This window comes from Schistocerca cancellata, chromosome 9 (genome assembly GCF_023864275.1).
Source record: "Schistocerca cancellata isolate TAMUIC-IGC-003103 chromosome 9, iqSchCanc2.1, whole genome shotgun sequence".
Taxonomy (NCBI): Eukaryota; Metazoa; Arthropoda; class Insecta; order Orthoptera; family Acrididae; genus Schistocerca; species Schistocerca cancellata.
The window spans coordinates 80,696,191-80,710,390 of NC_064634.1; the positions used below are offsets into that span (position 1 = coordinate 80,696,191).

Sequence of the window (14,200 nt, forward strand, 5' to 3'; positions counted from 1 at the left end):
GCCCTAACTTATCCATCAGGGATGCTGCGTCTCGCCCCAGTTGGAGTATTATGGGCAGGGCCCTCCACCATCTCGGGATTTTGACGATCTTTCACGCCAACTGGACAGAATTCGACACGATGTCCTTCAGGAGGACATCAAGGAATTCTATGAATCAGTGCCAAGCCCAATAATTGCTTGCGTGAGGCCAGAAGTGACCCCAAGTTTACTGACTCGTTTGATTTATGAAACTTTCTGTAGAATAAATCATCCATTTTTCTGACTTTTTTTGTCTGAGAGTGTATATTTTTTCGGAACTCATGAACTTACTCCGTATTTTATCCCTCGCGTTTCCTATTGGTTTCGTTTTTGACTTGTCTGTACTGATGCATTCTGTAGTTACACGGAGTTTTCTTATGTTTATTCAGCTTTGTGTAATGTCTGATTATCTTATAGTTTATCGTTAGTTTTCTTTTCATCATGACTACCCTCCATGTGTTTGTTTAAGACAGGTATCACAGCCGCGGGGAATGTGACATTTACTGCGTAATTCTTTAATTGTCTGTCGAAAGTCAATTTGTGTGTCATCTAATTCTTTTTTATGCATTCCTCTATAGATGCTTACGGTACAAAGCTTAAGTGGGACCGAGTATAAGATGCTGTTTGCTATAGACGTTTCCCTGTGAACATTATCGTATTATAGTTTCCAGAACCGTCATTCCGTTTCTCACATTTTATTAATCATCCAGTTTCCCGGTAGTAGTCATTTGTCGCTGAGGAAACATTATACGCCACTCGACCGTCCTAGAGCAACACGCTTCTTTTCAAATATGTGCGTTATCTCGACAGGCGGTCCGATAGGGAGCCACGTCGTTAGTTTACTGTGTAAGTGGTTCCCCTCTTCCCGTAACGGTGGAAACCAAAATATCAGTGGTGGGGACAAGAAGAGCATAAAAGGAATGGCAGGCAGTTGCTAGGCAGACACTGTTCGGGACCACCCTTAACACCAGACATGAAGGTCGCAGCAGCACTAGCTACCACTCTCCTGCTCGTCTCGATAGCAACGAGGGCGCTAGCGGATGGAGGTCAGTCTTGTAGTTTTCCTTCTCTAAGAAACTTGCAATCACTATATTTTTCAGTTTTCTGCCTAGTAGCTGTTCTTCTATACGCTGTTTCGATTGCTCCATACGTATCTTGCGGGGACGCATATTAGTTTATTGTTGAATAGCACAGTAATTTTGAGGTTTCATGACAAATGGTTGTGAGTAAACTTCCTACATGGGTACTGCCACTATCTGTCACATGCTACGCCCTTCTTCAAAACGATACTGTCGCTATTGACGTGGGGAATCTTCACTAGACGCTTTTTCCCCACCCAGCACAAGTAACGCTGTAAATTCCGACAGACTTTGTGGTTTTTTCCCACTAAAACGTGTATTATCAAACAGAACCATTTTCCAAAGCTTACTGATTCACATCCAGTGAGGATTAGTGAGGATGTTCTCCCCACCACCATAGTAGGTGGGCATCGTATGTGCTGTTGACGCTCCCTTTTACGCCTGTGGGGCAAATGTTTGTATAGGCTGTAGTTAGCTGATATATCCAGTGACTACTTACAATGTTTTCAACTAACTAAAATCAGGAGAAAATCATTTAAGCTGATAACTTAAATCAAAAGATCTGCAATTTTCTGTTTTTCTGAATGGTAACGATAGCGATTTTTCCTTAATAAAATGAGAAATGTACAAGACATTCACCAAGCTGCTACAACAGCAATTACAGTGGATAAGTAGAGTTCTGTACTTATGTCAGTGTACACACAGTTCGTTTCACTATGTATTGTATACCACATTTTACCGAACATGGTGCCAAAATCGTTCACGATACTTTACCTAGACACTCACGAGTGTTGGATATCACATTGAGTGCTGGAAGCGGGTAGTAAAGCATGATATTCTTCCTTCCACGATCAAGAATTCAAGATGTTGTTTCACAGGACATCGGTCTGAATCCAAGCATTTTGCAACCGTTTTCAGAAAGTGGGGAGGGTCTAAGGATGGCTGCTTGAAAGTGTACTCTAGCCCGCATCAAGCTAATACTCATTTCCGGTACGTAAATTTGAACACCTTATCTCTATTTCCACTATTTGCTGGACACTCGGTTTCGGTATATCTAAATATACCTCCATCAGAAGTAAAATACACTAAAATCACATCCTGCAGTGGAGATACATATAACAACTGTGCTGTGTTCGCAGCAACCCTCTGTCCATAATTATGTTGTATAAATGGAGATGATGTTTTAACTACTGACGATGCCTTTGGCACAATTGTTTTATGTATCTCCACTGCAGGATGTGATTTTAGTGTATTTTACTTCTGATGAAGGTATATTTAGCTACACCGAAACCGTAGTCAAGAATTCTAATAAATCTTTATCCTGCAACTGTTTGGCTGTTATCATTTACCGTGAACACAAGATGAGATTCCGGAATAGACCCCCATGGGGACTTTCGAAAGGCGACTGCCAGGGGGGAAGTGACCATGAGAGAAAGACTGAATAACAAACGAATAGATGATCTTCTACGAGTCGATGCGTAGAATGTCAGAAGCTTGAACGTAGTAGGGAAGCTAGCAAATATGAAAAGGGAAATGCAAAGGCACATTGTAGGTATAGTGAGGGTCAGTGAAGTGAAATTAAAAGAAGATAAAAATTTCTGGTAAGATGAGTATAGGGTAATATGAACAGCAGCCGAAAATTATATAACGGGAGTGGGATTCGTTATGAATAGCAATTTAGGGCAGATGCTGTGTTACTGTGAACTCTTCAGTAACAGTGTTGACATTATGAGAATCGACAGCTGACCAACAACGATAACTATTGTTCAGGTATACATGCCGACGTCGTAAGCTGAAGATGAAGAGACAGAGAAAGTATATGAGGATATTGAACTGGTAGTACAGTATGTAAAAGGAGATGAAAAATCTAATAGTCATGGGGAACTGGAATGTAGTTATACGGGAAGAAGTAGAAGAAACGGTTACAGGGGAATAGGGGCTTGGGACAAGGAATGAAAGAGGAAAAAGACTAATTGAATTGTAATAAATTTCAGCTAGTAATACCGAATATTCTATTGAAGAATACTTGGAAAATTCCGGGTGATACAGGAAGATTTCAGCTAGATTACATCACGGTCTGACAGAGATTCCGGAATCATATACTGGACTTTAAGGCGTAGTCAGAAGCAGATACAGGCTCAGACACAACGCAGTAATAATGAACAGCAGGGTGAAGTTTAAAAGGTTAGTCAGTAATGTTCAATGGGCAAAGAAGTGGGATACAGAAGTGTTAAGGAACGAATAGATGCGCTTAATGTTCTCGAAGGCTATAGGTACAGCAGTAAGGAATAGCTCAGTAGGCAGACATCTCTAAAGAAAGGGTACAAGACAAGGATGTAGTCTTTCGCTTCTACTGTTCAATCTGTACATCGAAGAAGCTATGATGGAAATAAAAGAGAGCTTCAGGAGTGGGATTAAAATCAAGGACAAAGGATGTCAATGATACGATTCGCTGATGCCATTGCTATCCTCAGTGAAAGTGAAGAAGAATTACATGAAATGCTGAGTGAAATGAACAATTTAATGAGTACCGAATATAGATTGAGAATAAATCGAAGAAAGACGAAAGTAATGAACATCAGAAATGAGAACAGCGAGAAATTTGACATCACGATTGATGGTCAGGAAGTAGACGAAGTTAAGGCATTCTGCTACCTGGGCAGCAAAATAACCAATGACGAGAGGAGCAAGGAGGACATCAAAAGCAGACTAGCACTAGCAAGAAGGCCATTGCAGGATAAGAGAAGTCTACTGGTATCAAACATAGGCCTTAAAATGAGGATGAAACTTCGGAGAATGTAAGTTTGGAGCACAGCATAGTATGGTAGTGAAACATGAACTGTGGGGAAACAGGGACAGAAGAGAATCGAAGCATTTGAGATGTATTGGTACAGACGAATGTGTGAAATTAGGTGGACTGGTAAGGTAATGAATGAGAAGGTTCTGCGCGGAATCGGAGAGGAAAGGAATGAGTAGAAAACACTGACAAGGAGAAGGGACAGGACGATAGGACGTCACGTAAGACGTTAGGGAATAAGTTCCATGGTACCAGAGGGAGCTGAGAAGGTCAAAAATTGTAGAGGATGTCAGAGACTGGAATACATCCAGCAAATAATAGCAAGTGCTACTCTGAGATGAAGAGGTTGGCGCTGGAAAGGAATGCTTGGCCGGTCGCATCAAACCAGTCAGAAGACAGATGATTAAAAAATAGTAGTAACACCGAATATTTTAATAAACAAATAACGGCGATTAACAAAGAATATCTTCAATATAATTCAGCAGAGGAAAACACCCAACTCTTGGTTGCAAGGAATAAAGAAAGACCTCGGTGAACTTTTACTTACAGAAATGGACGCAATGAATAGGGACAACTACAGAAAGGCAATAACTGAATTCGAGGTTTTTCGGGAGGCTCCAAAACCGAAGACGAACAGGAAACTAACAAATGAACACCTGGCAAAAATGGCAGCAAGCAGAAGAGCAGCCCGAGAGATGAGAAAGAAAAAAGTGAACATGAAATAGAATTTGTAACGCGGTCCTTAGCTGGCCAATTCGTGCAAATAAATAAATAATGTTAATAAACGCAATGTCCCAGCCCACTTTACCGTGTCCACTGTAAATACTAACGACACTTTCTCATGTTTCAGAGTGTAATCCAGGCGACACGAAGAAGGATGACTGCAACTCGTGCATCTGTGCGAAGGGCGGCGTCTGGGCGTGCACGCAGATGGCCTGCCCCAAAGTACAGGACGGTGAGTAACGTCGCTGTACTCGTACTGCCGTAGTTCAACACCACTTCCTGCCACTTGTGCTCTGAGTCATAATCTTGTATCTCACACTTTTAAATAGCGACATCACAGCACCAACGCACTACGTCAATTTATACCAGTTATGTACAGGGTGTTTCAAAAGTGACCGGTATATTTGAAACGGTAATAAAAACTAAACGAGCAGCGATAGAAATACACCGTTTGTTGCAATATGCTTGGGACAACAGTACATTTTCAGGCAGACAAACTTTCGAAATTACAGTAGTTACAATTGTCAACAACAGATGGCGCTGCGGTCTGGGAAACTCTATAGTACGATATTTTCCACATATCCACCATGCGTAGCAATAATATGGCGTAGTCTCTGAATGAAATTACCCAAAACCTTTGACAACGTGTCTGGCGGAATGGCTTCACATGCAGATGAGATGTACTGCTTCAGCTGTTCAATTGTTTCTGGATTCTGGCGGTACACCTGGTCTTTCAAGTGTCCCCACAGAAAGAAGTCACAGGGGTTCATGTCTGGCGAGTAGGGAGGCCAATCCACGCCGCCTCCTGTATGTTTCGGATAGCCCAAAGCAATCACACGATCATCGAAATATTCATTCAGGAAATTAAAGACGTCGGCCGTGCGATGTGGCCGGGCACCATCTTGCATAAACCACGAGGTGTTCGCAGTGTCGCCTAAGGCAGTTTGTACCGCCACAAATTCACGAAGAATGTCCAGATAGCGTGATGCAGTAATCGTTTCGGATCTGAAAAATGGGCCAATGATTCCTTTGGAAGAAATGGCGGCCCAGAGGATGCAGGGACGATGGGACTGCAACATTGCGCTTTTCGGTTCCCCATATGCGCCAGTTCTGTTTATTGACGAAGCCGTCCAGGTAAAAATAAGCTTCGTCAGTAAACCAAATGCTGCCCACATGCATATCGCCGTCATCAATCCTGTGCACTATATCGTTAGCGAATGTCTCTCGTGCAGTAATGGTAGCGGCGCTGAGGGGTTGCCGCGTTTGAATTTTGTATGGATAGAGGTGTAAACTCTGGCGCATGAGACGATACGTGGACGTTGACGTCATTTGGACCGCAGCTGCAACACGGCGAACGGAAACCCGAGGCCGCTGTTGGATCACCTGCTGCACTAGCTGCGCGTTGCCCTCTGTGGTTGCCGTACCCGGTCGCCCTACCTTTCCAGCACGTTCATCCGTCACGTTCCCAGTCCGTTGAAATTTTTCAAACAGATCCTTTATTGTATCGCTTTTCGGTCCTTTGGTTACATTAAACCTCCGCTGAAAACTTCGTCTTGTTGCAACAACACTGTGTTCTAGGCGGTGGAATTCCAACACCAGAAAAATCCTCTGTTCTAAGGAATAAACCATGTTGTCCACAGCACACTTGCACGTTGTGAACAGCACACGCTTACAGCAGAAAGACGACGTACAGAATGGCGCACCCACAGACTGCGTTGTCTTCTATATCTTTCACATCACTTGCAGCGCCATCTGTTGTTAAAAATTGTAACTACCGTAATTTCGAAAGTTTGTCCGCCTGAAAATTTACTGTTGTCCCAAGCATATTGCAACAAACGGTGTATTTCTATCGCTGCTCGTTTAGTTTTTATTGCCGTTTCAAATATACCGGTCATTTTTGAAACACCCTGTAGTTCCATGCGAGTTGTCGTAGGTAGATGATACGGTGTCTGCGTGTGTGTGGTTCTGCCACTTTTACGCTGCAGTCCTTTGGCGGTATCGGGAGGCATAGCAAAACATACGCAGACAACATACTCAATGCTCAGATAACTTGAGCGAAAATAACCAGCTAACATATTCGACGACAGTCGGTATTTCGGCAGATGAGTATCTACCTCCTACATGCCTTCCCTTGTAAACTAAAAAAAAAAAAAAAGCGAGGGACCGCTATGCATGGTAATGGTCAGACTAGGGAAACCAGTTATCAAAAGACGATGTTTGTGGGTTGCGGGAAAGTAACACACACAGTAAACAACTAAAAATGGATTTATCAATACTGATACTCATTAATGACAGGTAATCAAGCAGCGAAAACTCCTCCGTCTGAAGTTTGACCAGAGAAAAAGCGAGAGTTCAGGCAGAATTTGAGCAATAGCCTCTCTATCCACACGTATTACGCTGAACAGCCAAAAAACTGGTACACCTGCCTAATATTGTGTAGGACCCTACGAGCATGCAGAAACGACGTGGAATGGACTTGACTAATGTCTGAAATAGTGCTGGAGGGAACTGACACCATGAATCCTGCAGTGCTGTCCATAAATCCGTAAGAGTACGGGGGGTGGAGACTTCTCTTGAACAACACGTTGCAACGCATCCCAGATATGCTCAATAATGTTCATGTCTGGGAGTGTGGCGGCCAGCGGAAGTGTTTAAACACAGAAGAATTTTCCTGGAGCAACTGCGTAGCAATTCTGGATGTGTGGGGTGTCCCATTGTCTTCCTGGAATTGCCCAAGTCCGTCGGAATGCGCAATGGACATGAATCGATGCAGGTGATCAGACATGATGCTTACGTACGCATCACTTGTTACAATCGTATGTAGACGTATCAGGAGTCACATATCATTCCAACTGCACACGGCCGACACTACTACAGAGCCTCCACCAACTTGAACAACCCCCTGCTGACATACAGGGTTTAAGGATTCATGGGATTGTCTTCATACCTGTACACTTCCATCCGCTCGATACAATTTGAAACGAAACTCGTCCAACGAGGCAACATGTTTGCAGCCATCAACACTCCAATGTCGGTGTTGACGGACCCAGGAGAGGCTTAAAGCTTTGTGTCGTGCAGTCATCAATGGCGCAGGATTGCGCCTTGGCTCCGAAAGCCAATATCGATGATGTTTCAGTGAATGGTTCGCACGCTGATACAAGCTGATACTTGTTGATGGCCCAACACTGAAATATGCAGTAATTTGCGGAAGGTTTGCACTTCTGTCACGTTGAACGATTGTTTTCAGTAGTCGTTGGTCCAGTTCTTGCAGGATCTTTTTCCATCCACAGCGATGCCGGAGATTTGATGTTTTACCCGATTACTCATATTCTTGGTACACTCGTGAAATGGTCGTACCGGTAAATCCCCACTTCATCGCTGCCTCGGAGATGCTGTGTCCCATCGCACGTGCGCCGACTATAGCACAACATTCAGACTCACTTGAATCTTGTTAACCTACCACTGTACCAGCAGTAAGCGATCTAACATCTGAGCTAGTCACTTGTTGGCTTATATAGGCGTTGCCGACAGCTGCGCCGTATTTTTCCTGTTTAGATGTCTCTGTATTTGAATTCGCATTCCTCTACCAATTTCTTTGGCGATTCAATGTATAAAAGTGTATGTGTATAGGACTTTTCCTCATCTCCTCCTAAACCACTAGACCTATTTCAGCTAAATTTGGTACACTTGACACTTATAGTTTGGAAAGATCCACAAGAGAGAAAGTAAGAGGTCAGGCTGAATTTATAATTTCAGACCTAAACGACCCTTTTTCTCGCAGTCTCCACAAAATGATGAAAGGAAAACTGTCACGTTTCCACTGTTCATCCAGTCCAACTGTTGCATCAGGCATGAACTTTTAATTTATTACTTCTTTACTGTTAATTCTATTTGCAACTGACTTTGCAGACAGCATTCACATATATCACTGAATTACCTGCTAAATTATAGCATTTAACCACAATTAGTTCAGGAGATATGGCGTAATGACATTGAGCTGCGTGAAAATGGAACAACAGGGCGAAATTCTCCAGAGATTCAGGTCAAATATATGTACAATTATGTGTGAAATGTTTTAAATTTATGTGAAATATATGTGACTTGTGCGAACAAGGGCAAAGCCACGGGTAGAAAGTTCCTTCTAAATAGATGTGTTGATTTCAGCCAAACAGTGGCGGTAAGGTCCAGCATGTCCTATTCTATAAATAATTCGTATCAATATTATACAGCCATGATTTATTATACTGATAGTTCAGTACTACCCACAACTTTCAGTATGTGCCTTCATTATAAGTGGAATTATTACATTCTTCCTGAAATCTTCAGGTATTTCCTCTGTCTCATAAAATCGTGCACATCAGGTGGAAGAATTTTGTCATGACTGGCTCTCCCAGGGATCTCTTAACTCTGAGAGTATGTAGTCTACTGCAGGGTCCTTGTTTCCACCTAGATCTTTCAGTATCCTGTCAAACTTTTCTCGCAATATCATATCTTCCATCTCCTCTTCTGTTTCAATAATTGGGTCACCAAGTTTTTTCCCATTGTGTTGACCCTCTATTCATATTCCTTCCACCTTTCAACTATCCATTATTTGCTTACTACTGGTTTCCCATCTGAACCCTTGATTATCATACAACTGTTTCTCTTTACTCAAATAGACTCTTTACTTTTTCTGTTGGCACTACCTATCTTTCTCCAAGTTATACATGCCTTGTATTTGCTTTTTAGACATTTCTGCTCAGCTGTTTTGCACTTCATGTCAATCTTATTCTATAGACGTCTTTTTTATCGTTCACCTACTTCATTTGTTCCTTTCTCCTCATTCTCATTTTGTCAATTCAAATAAATGTCTCTCTATTATCCAACGATTTCTACTGGGCCTTGTCTTGTTACCTACGTGATCCACTGCTGCTTTCTGTCTTTAACCTGTCAAAGCTACCCATTCGTCTTCTGTTGCATTCATTTCCTCTGCTTCAGTCCATCGTTGCCTAATGCTGGCTTTGAAACTCTCAACAACCTCTGGGTTCTTCAGTCTATTCAGGTTTCACCTCCTTAAGTTCCTCAAGTTTGCATCTTCTTCAGTTCTAATATGCAGTTCATAACCAAGAAACTATGGTCGTAGTGCATATCTACCAACGGAAAAGTCTTACAGTTTAAAATGCAGCCTCGAAATCTTTACCTTACGTTACGTAATCATGTCTGAAAGCTTCCAGCTTGCCCCATTTTCTTCCATGCATAGAAGCTTCTTTCATGATCCTAAAACCAAGTGCTAGCGGTAATTAAATTATGCACTGAGCAAAATTCTTCCAGGCGGCTTTTTCTTTCAGTACTTTCCCGAAGTACATATTCTCCTACTATTTTTCCTTATTTTCTTTTTCCGGGTACCGAATTCCAGTCGACCATTACAAATTTCGTCTGAATACCGTATGAATAACTTATTTATCTCGACATATTCTTTCAGTCTCTTCAATACCTGCGGAACTAGCTGGCGTTCAGACTTGTACTACTGTGATGTTGTTGGCTTCGGGTCTATCTTGGGTACGATAATGTGTGCACTACGGTGCTACTAGTGGCTTACACACATTCCTATTTTCTTATTCATTAACAGGCCTTCTCCTGCATTGCCACTATCTCGTTTTGTTGTTAATTCTGTACTGTCCTAAACAGAAGTCACGATCTTCCCGCCTTCGCACTTCACTAATTCCCGCAATATGTAACTTGCACTTATTCATTTCAGTTTTTAAATTCTCATTCTAAAAGGGTCTAATCTCATGCGGTGATCGAAAAACACACTTCAACGCGTCTTCTCAGAATTCGACAAACCTTTTCGAGATGCTACCTGCTCAAGGCAAGATGCCACCCATCACTCAATCGATTCAGAGCTGGTCGATAGCTCGACGCACGTCAGATCTGTCTCCAACTATATTCGTTTTGTTGAAAGGCAACTTGAAAGTCGCCCATTCAGGTGACAAAGTGTCATTATGTGCGGTCCTTCCAACGAAGGGAGGAAGTACCCTTCCACCCTGAGTCGCATGCTGACAACTAAACTACTGAAGATACAAAACCCTGAAGTTTTCTTCTTAAAAACGGCGTATTATACTCCTTAGTCTTGACCACCAACTCAAGGAACAGAAGGCAGCCGTCCTTTTCCATCAAAGTAATGAACTGAATATTCGGGTGGCTTAAATTGAGACGCCCTAATAATTTTGTTACAAAAGGATCCACAACCGTGATAAACGTCTTGAAATAAATATGTTTCCTACATCGGCTCTTTCAAATTCACATTTCATTATTTTGATTTTGTGTGCCGCTACGTTTCTGCTGTGTAGCTGTTCCCAAGAAACTACATACGTACATATCAACCAAAGACGTAAGTACAAATCAACCACTGTTTGCAGTAACAAGAATGAAGAGTAAAACAGAGTTAAATGAGCACTTACAGATGTTCTGTAACTTTATGCGAATTCACACTGTCATATGACCAAAATAACGAAAGTACCGTCAACATTTCTAAAAAGCAAGGTATTTTCGGTGTTGGCAAGCTCCTAGAAATCTTCCATAAAGAATTGGTGGCAACAGGTGCAAAAGTACTCTCTATGGCAATTCCATCGGTCTTCTCACAATACTGGCCGTGGGACGAAAAATAATTGGAAATCAATACACCTCGAAACAAGTTATTTAACTTAACAACGAACCTAACATCAGCTGTAACAAATCCGACAGAAGAACGCGATTGAAGAGAGGACACACCAAAACTTACCAAAATATAAATCACCCTCCTCAAATACAATTTCTCAATTCGACGTATGAAATCTGCCGAACATACGTGCTGACCAATTAGTGGAGGCAGTGGAGAAGCAAGACGTTTTACTGAAAGGTAGGATGGAACACCTGTGTTACCACTCTCACTGTCGTATGTCAAACCTACACTACCCCATAATCACTATGCCGGCCGCGGTGGCCGAGCGGTTCTAAGCGCTACAGTCGGGAACCGCGTGACCGCTACGGTCGCAGGTTCTAATCCTGCCTCGGGCATGGATGTGTGTGATGTCCTTAGGTTAGTTAGGTTTAAGTAGTTCTAAGTTCTAAGGGACTGATCACCTCAGAGGTTAAGTCCCATAGTGCTCAGAGCCATTTGAACCATAATCACTGTATTATTTCGACACATATAGCCTGATTTTTGTGAGACATCGGTCTTCCACCCAAAATTGTGTGTTCTCGTGTATTGTGCAAACCTCCCATTGATTACGTTACCTAATTATTTGGGAAAGGCATCGCTCGCGCTAACAAACGGGGTAGGGCACAGCCTACACTTACTTATTCCAAGAACGTACATGTAGCAAACTCCAACACAATTTGTGATGTATTGTTTGAATTAGTGAGGGTATTTCAAATAGTAACATGATGTTCAAGTGCAGTGCATTGTTGGCTAAGATTACCGATATGCTCCTATGAACTTCAATTCATGTTCACGTAGTTAATAACAAATTTTACCACTCATTCCTAAATTACTGCTTTAATTTTTTCCTTTTTATGAAATAAGAGATAACCCTTTTGTGGGTGACTGCCACATTTAACGAAGGTCAGATTAGATATGGCAGGATGCATCACGAGAATACGGAGAATCACTTCAATTTATTCTGCCGCTAATAATCCTGCATATCTCGCATTGCTACACTGATACGCTGTTTTCATAAATAAATAATTTATACATGGCCCCACGACCAAGTAAAGAATGTATAAATTACCACTGCAATACTTACCCACAAGATCATCTTCCACAGAAACTTCCGAGCACTTAAATGTCCCAGTAAAAGTTCACCTGCCAGCTATACATTTGTCTTAAAGCAGAGAACGCCAAGAAAGCAACCCTGATTTCTTAGGAAAAGCGTGGACGTATTATTGTTCTAAAATATTTATGATGATAGTTACTATATATCTGAGAGTTAACAAGTCAGTTGATTTTGTGATGAGGAACTAGAATAAGAGCGTGATTGTCTAAACTGAACAATTCACGTGTAAATAACAACAGTTTTGATGTACATCATTTACGTTCCTGGAGGTGGTGGACTAATTTTATGACATAGGAGTGCCAACTGTATTTTGTTCCTTTTTGCGGTTTGTAGATGTCTGGCTTTTCTAGGGGAATTACTTCGTAATAGTACCTCGGATTTCTTCCCGAAAGAGTTCAAAGTGCATAAAATGTTAAAAATCTTGAGAATTCTATTCAGTATGCCCAAGTGACAAAAAAATCTCAATTTAGCAAAGAACAGTTTGATGTAGAAATCACAACCTCCTTACAAATTTTTCCGAGTGCCTCATATTTCTGCATTAGAAGCATAAAGTGCCACTTACACTCTACAAAAAAAAGTAAAAAATTGGAGTATAAGTGAAAACAATGTTTCAGAGAAAGAGAGACACAAAGACAGTAACTATATAACGTTGCAAGAAATTGAAAGAGAAATTGTAGTTCTTAAATTATAACAGTCATACAACAACCCCAAACGCGTACAATATCCACACTTTCAAATGTTTCAGCATGTACTCCAGGCGAAAGGAAGAAGATCGACTGCAACTGGTGTACTTGTGTAAAAGGTGCAGGCTGGGCATGCACCAAGATAGCTTGTCCCACAGTCAAGGAAGGTGAGTAACAGCCGAAATCTCCTCTCTCTCACAAATGCCCTACCATCTGTTTGTTTCACAGTGAAAAATCATAGTAGGGTTCCTCTTTTCAACCGTCACACGAATACTAAGATGTCAGATATCGACGTAACTGATCGAGGAGTAGGAAATGTGAGCTGTCAGCTGAGTTGTTTAGCATACCTCTACGATGCTACAGATACTACACGTGGTGATCTGCGGGAATGGGAAGCTCCACATAGGATCACGTAAATTTAAGGGGACATTGTATGTCCTATGCCGCCAGTGGTAAATTATCGAATTTTGTGACCCATTATCTTGGAAACATTTTAAGACACCAACTTACAATTTTCCGTAATTATTGAATGCACCTTTCTAGGTACACTGAACTAGAATTATTACTAAAATTGTACTGTGAGGCATGTTATCTTTCTCTTTTTCAAACACTAAATTTTTTGACAGAATTTTGTAAATAAATGAACATAAAATCAAAGCAAATCAGGATATCTTAATTATTCTAGTTCCATATGTGTCGAGTCTCACACTTGGCACGCTGTGAAAATTCCTTGTCCCCATCATTAGTACTTTTTTAAAAACGGATCATTTATTGCAAAAAAATGCAGTTCAGGGATATTGAAGTTTAAAAATTTTTATTATAAATCCTTATACAGACTTACATTTCTGCGTCTTTTATGTACTAGAATTGCCCCGGCTCATAGTCTGTGTCTTCTTCTGCGTCACAAAAACCCAGTGCTTGCCCCTCCTTTTCTTTCTTGCTTCTTTTGTCATTTGCTGAGCAGCTAACTCTGCTTCACATACACGAAGCTCATCCAGTTCCCGCAGTCCTTTAGCTGTGTTCTTTCCAGATCTTACCTCTGACTTCTCCAGAACCTTAAGCCTTGCATAGTTCCCACCATTAAAAGTTATTACAGCGTCAGACACT

At 41.5% G+C, this 14,200-nt stretch overlaps 1 protein-coding gene across 1 annotated transcript in view; it reads left to right on the plus strand.

Moving 5' to 3' along the window:
• The first annotated feature begins 991 nt into the window (after positions 1-991).
• Positions 992-14,200, plus strand: part of LOC126101192 (serine protease inhibitor I/II-like) — a 42,069-nt gene continuing 28,860 nt past the window's right edge. The window contains exons 1-3 of the mRNA XM_049911888.1: positions 992-1,064; positions 4,745-4,849; positions 13,156-13,260. Coding sequence (XP_049767845.1) covers positions 992-1,064; positions 4,745-4,849; positions 13,156-13,260 — 283 coding nt within the window. The remainder of the gene's footprint in view (positions 1,065-4,744; positions 4,850-13,155; positions 13,261-14,200) is intronic.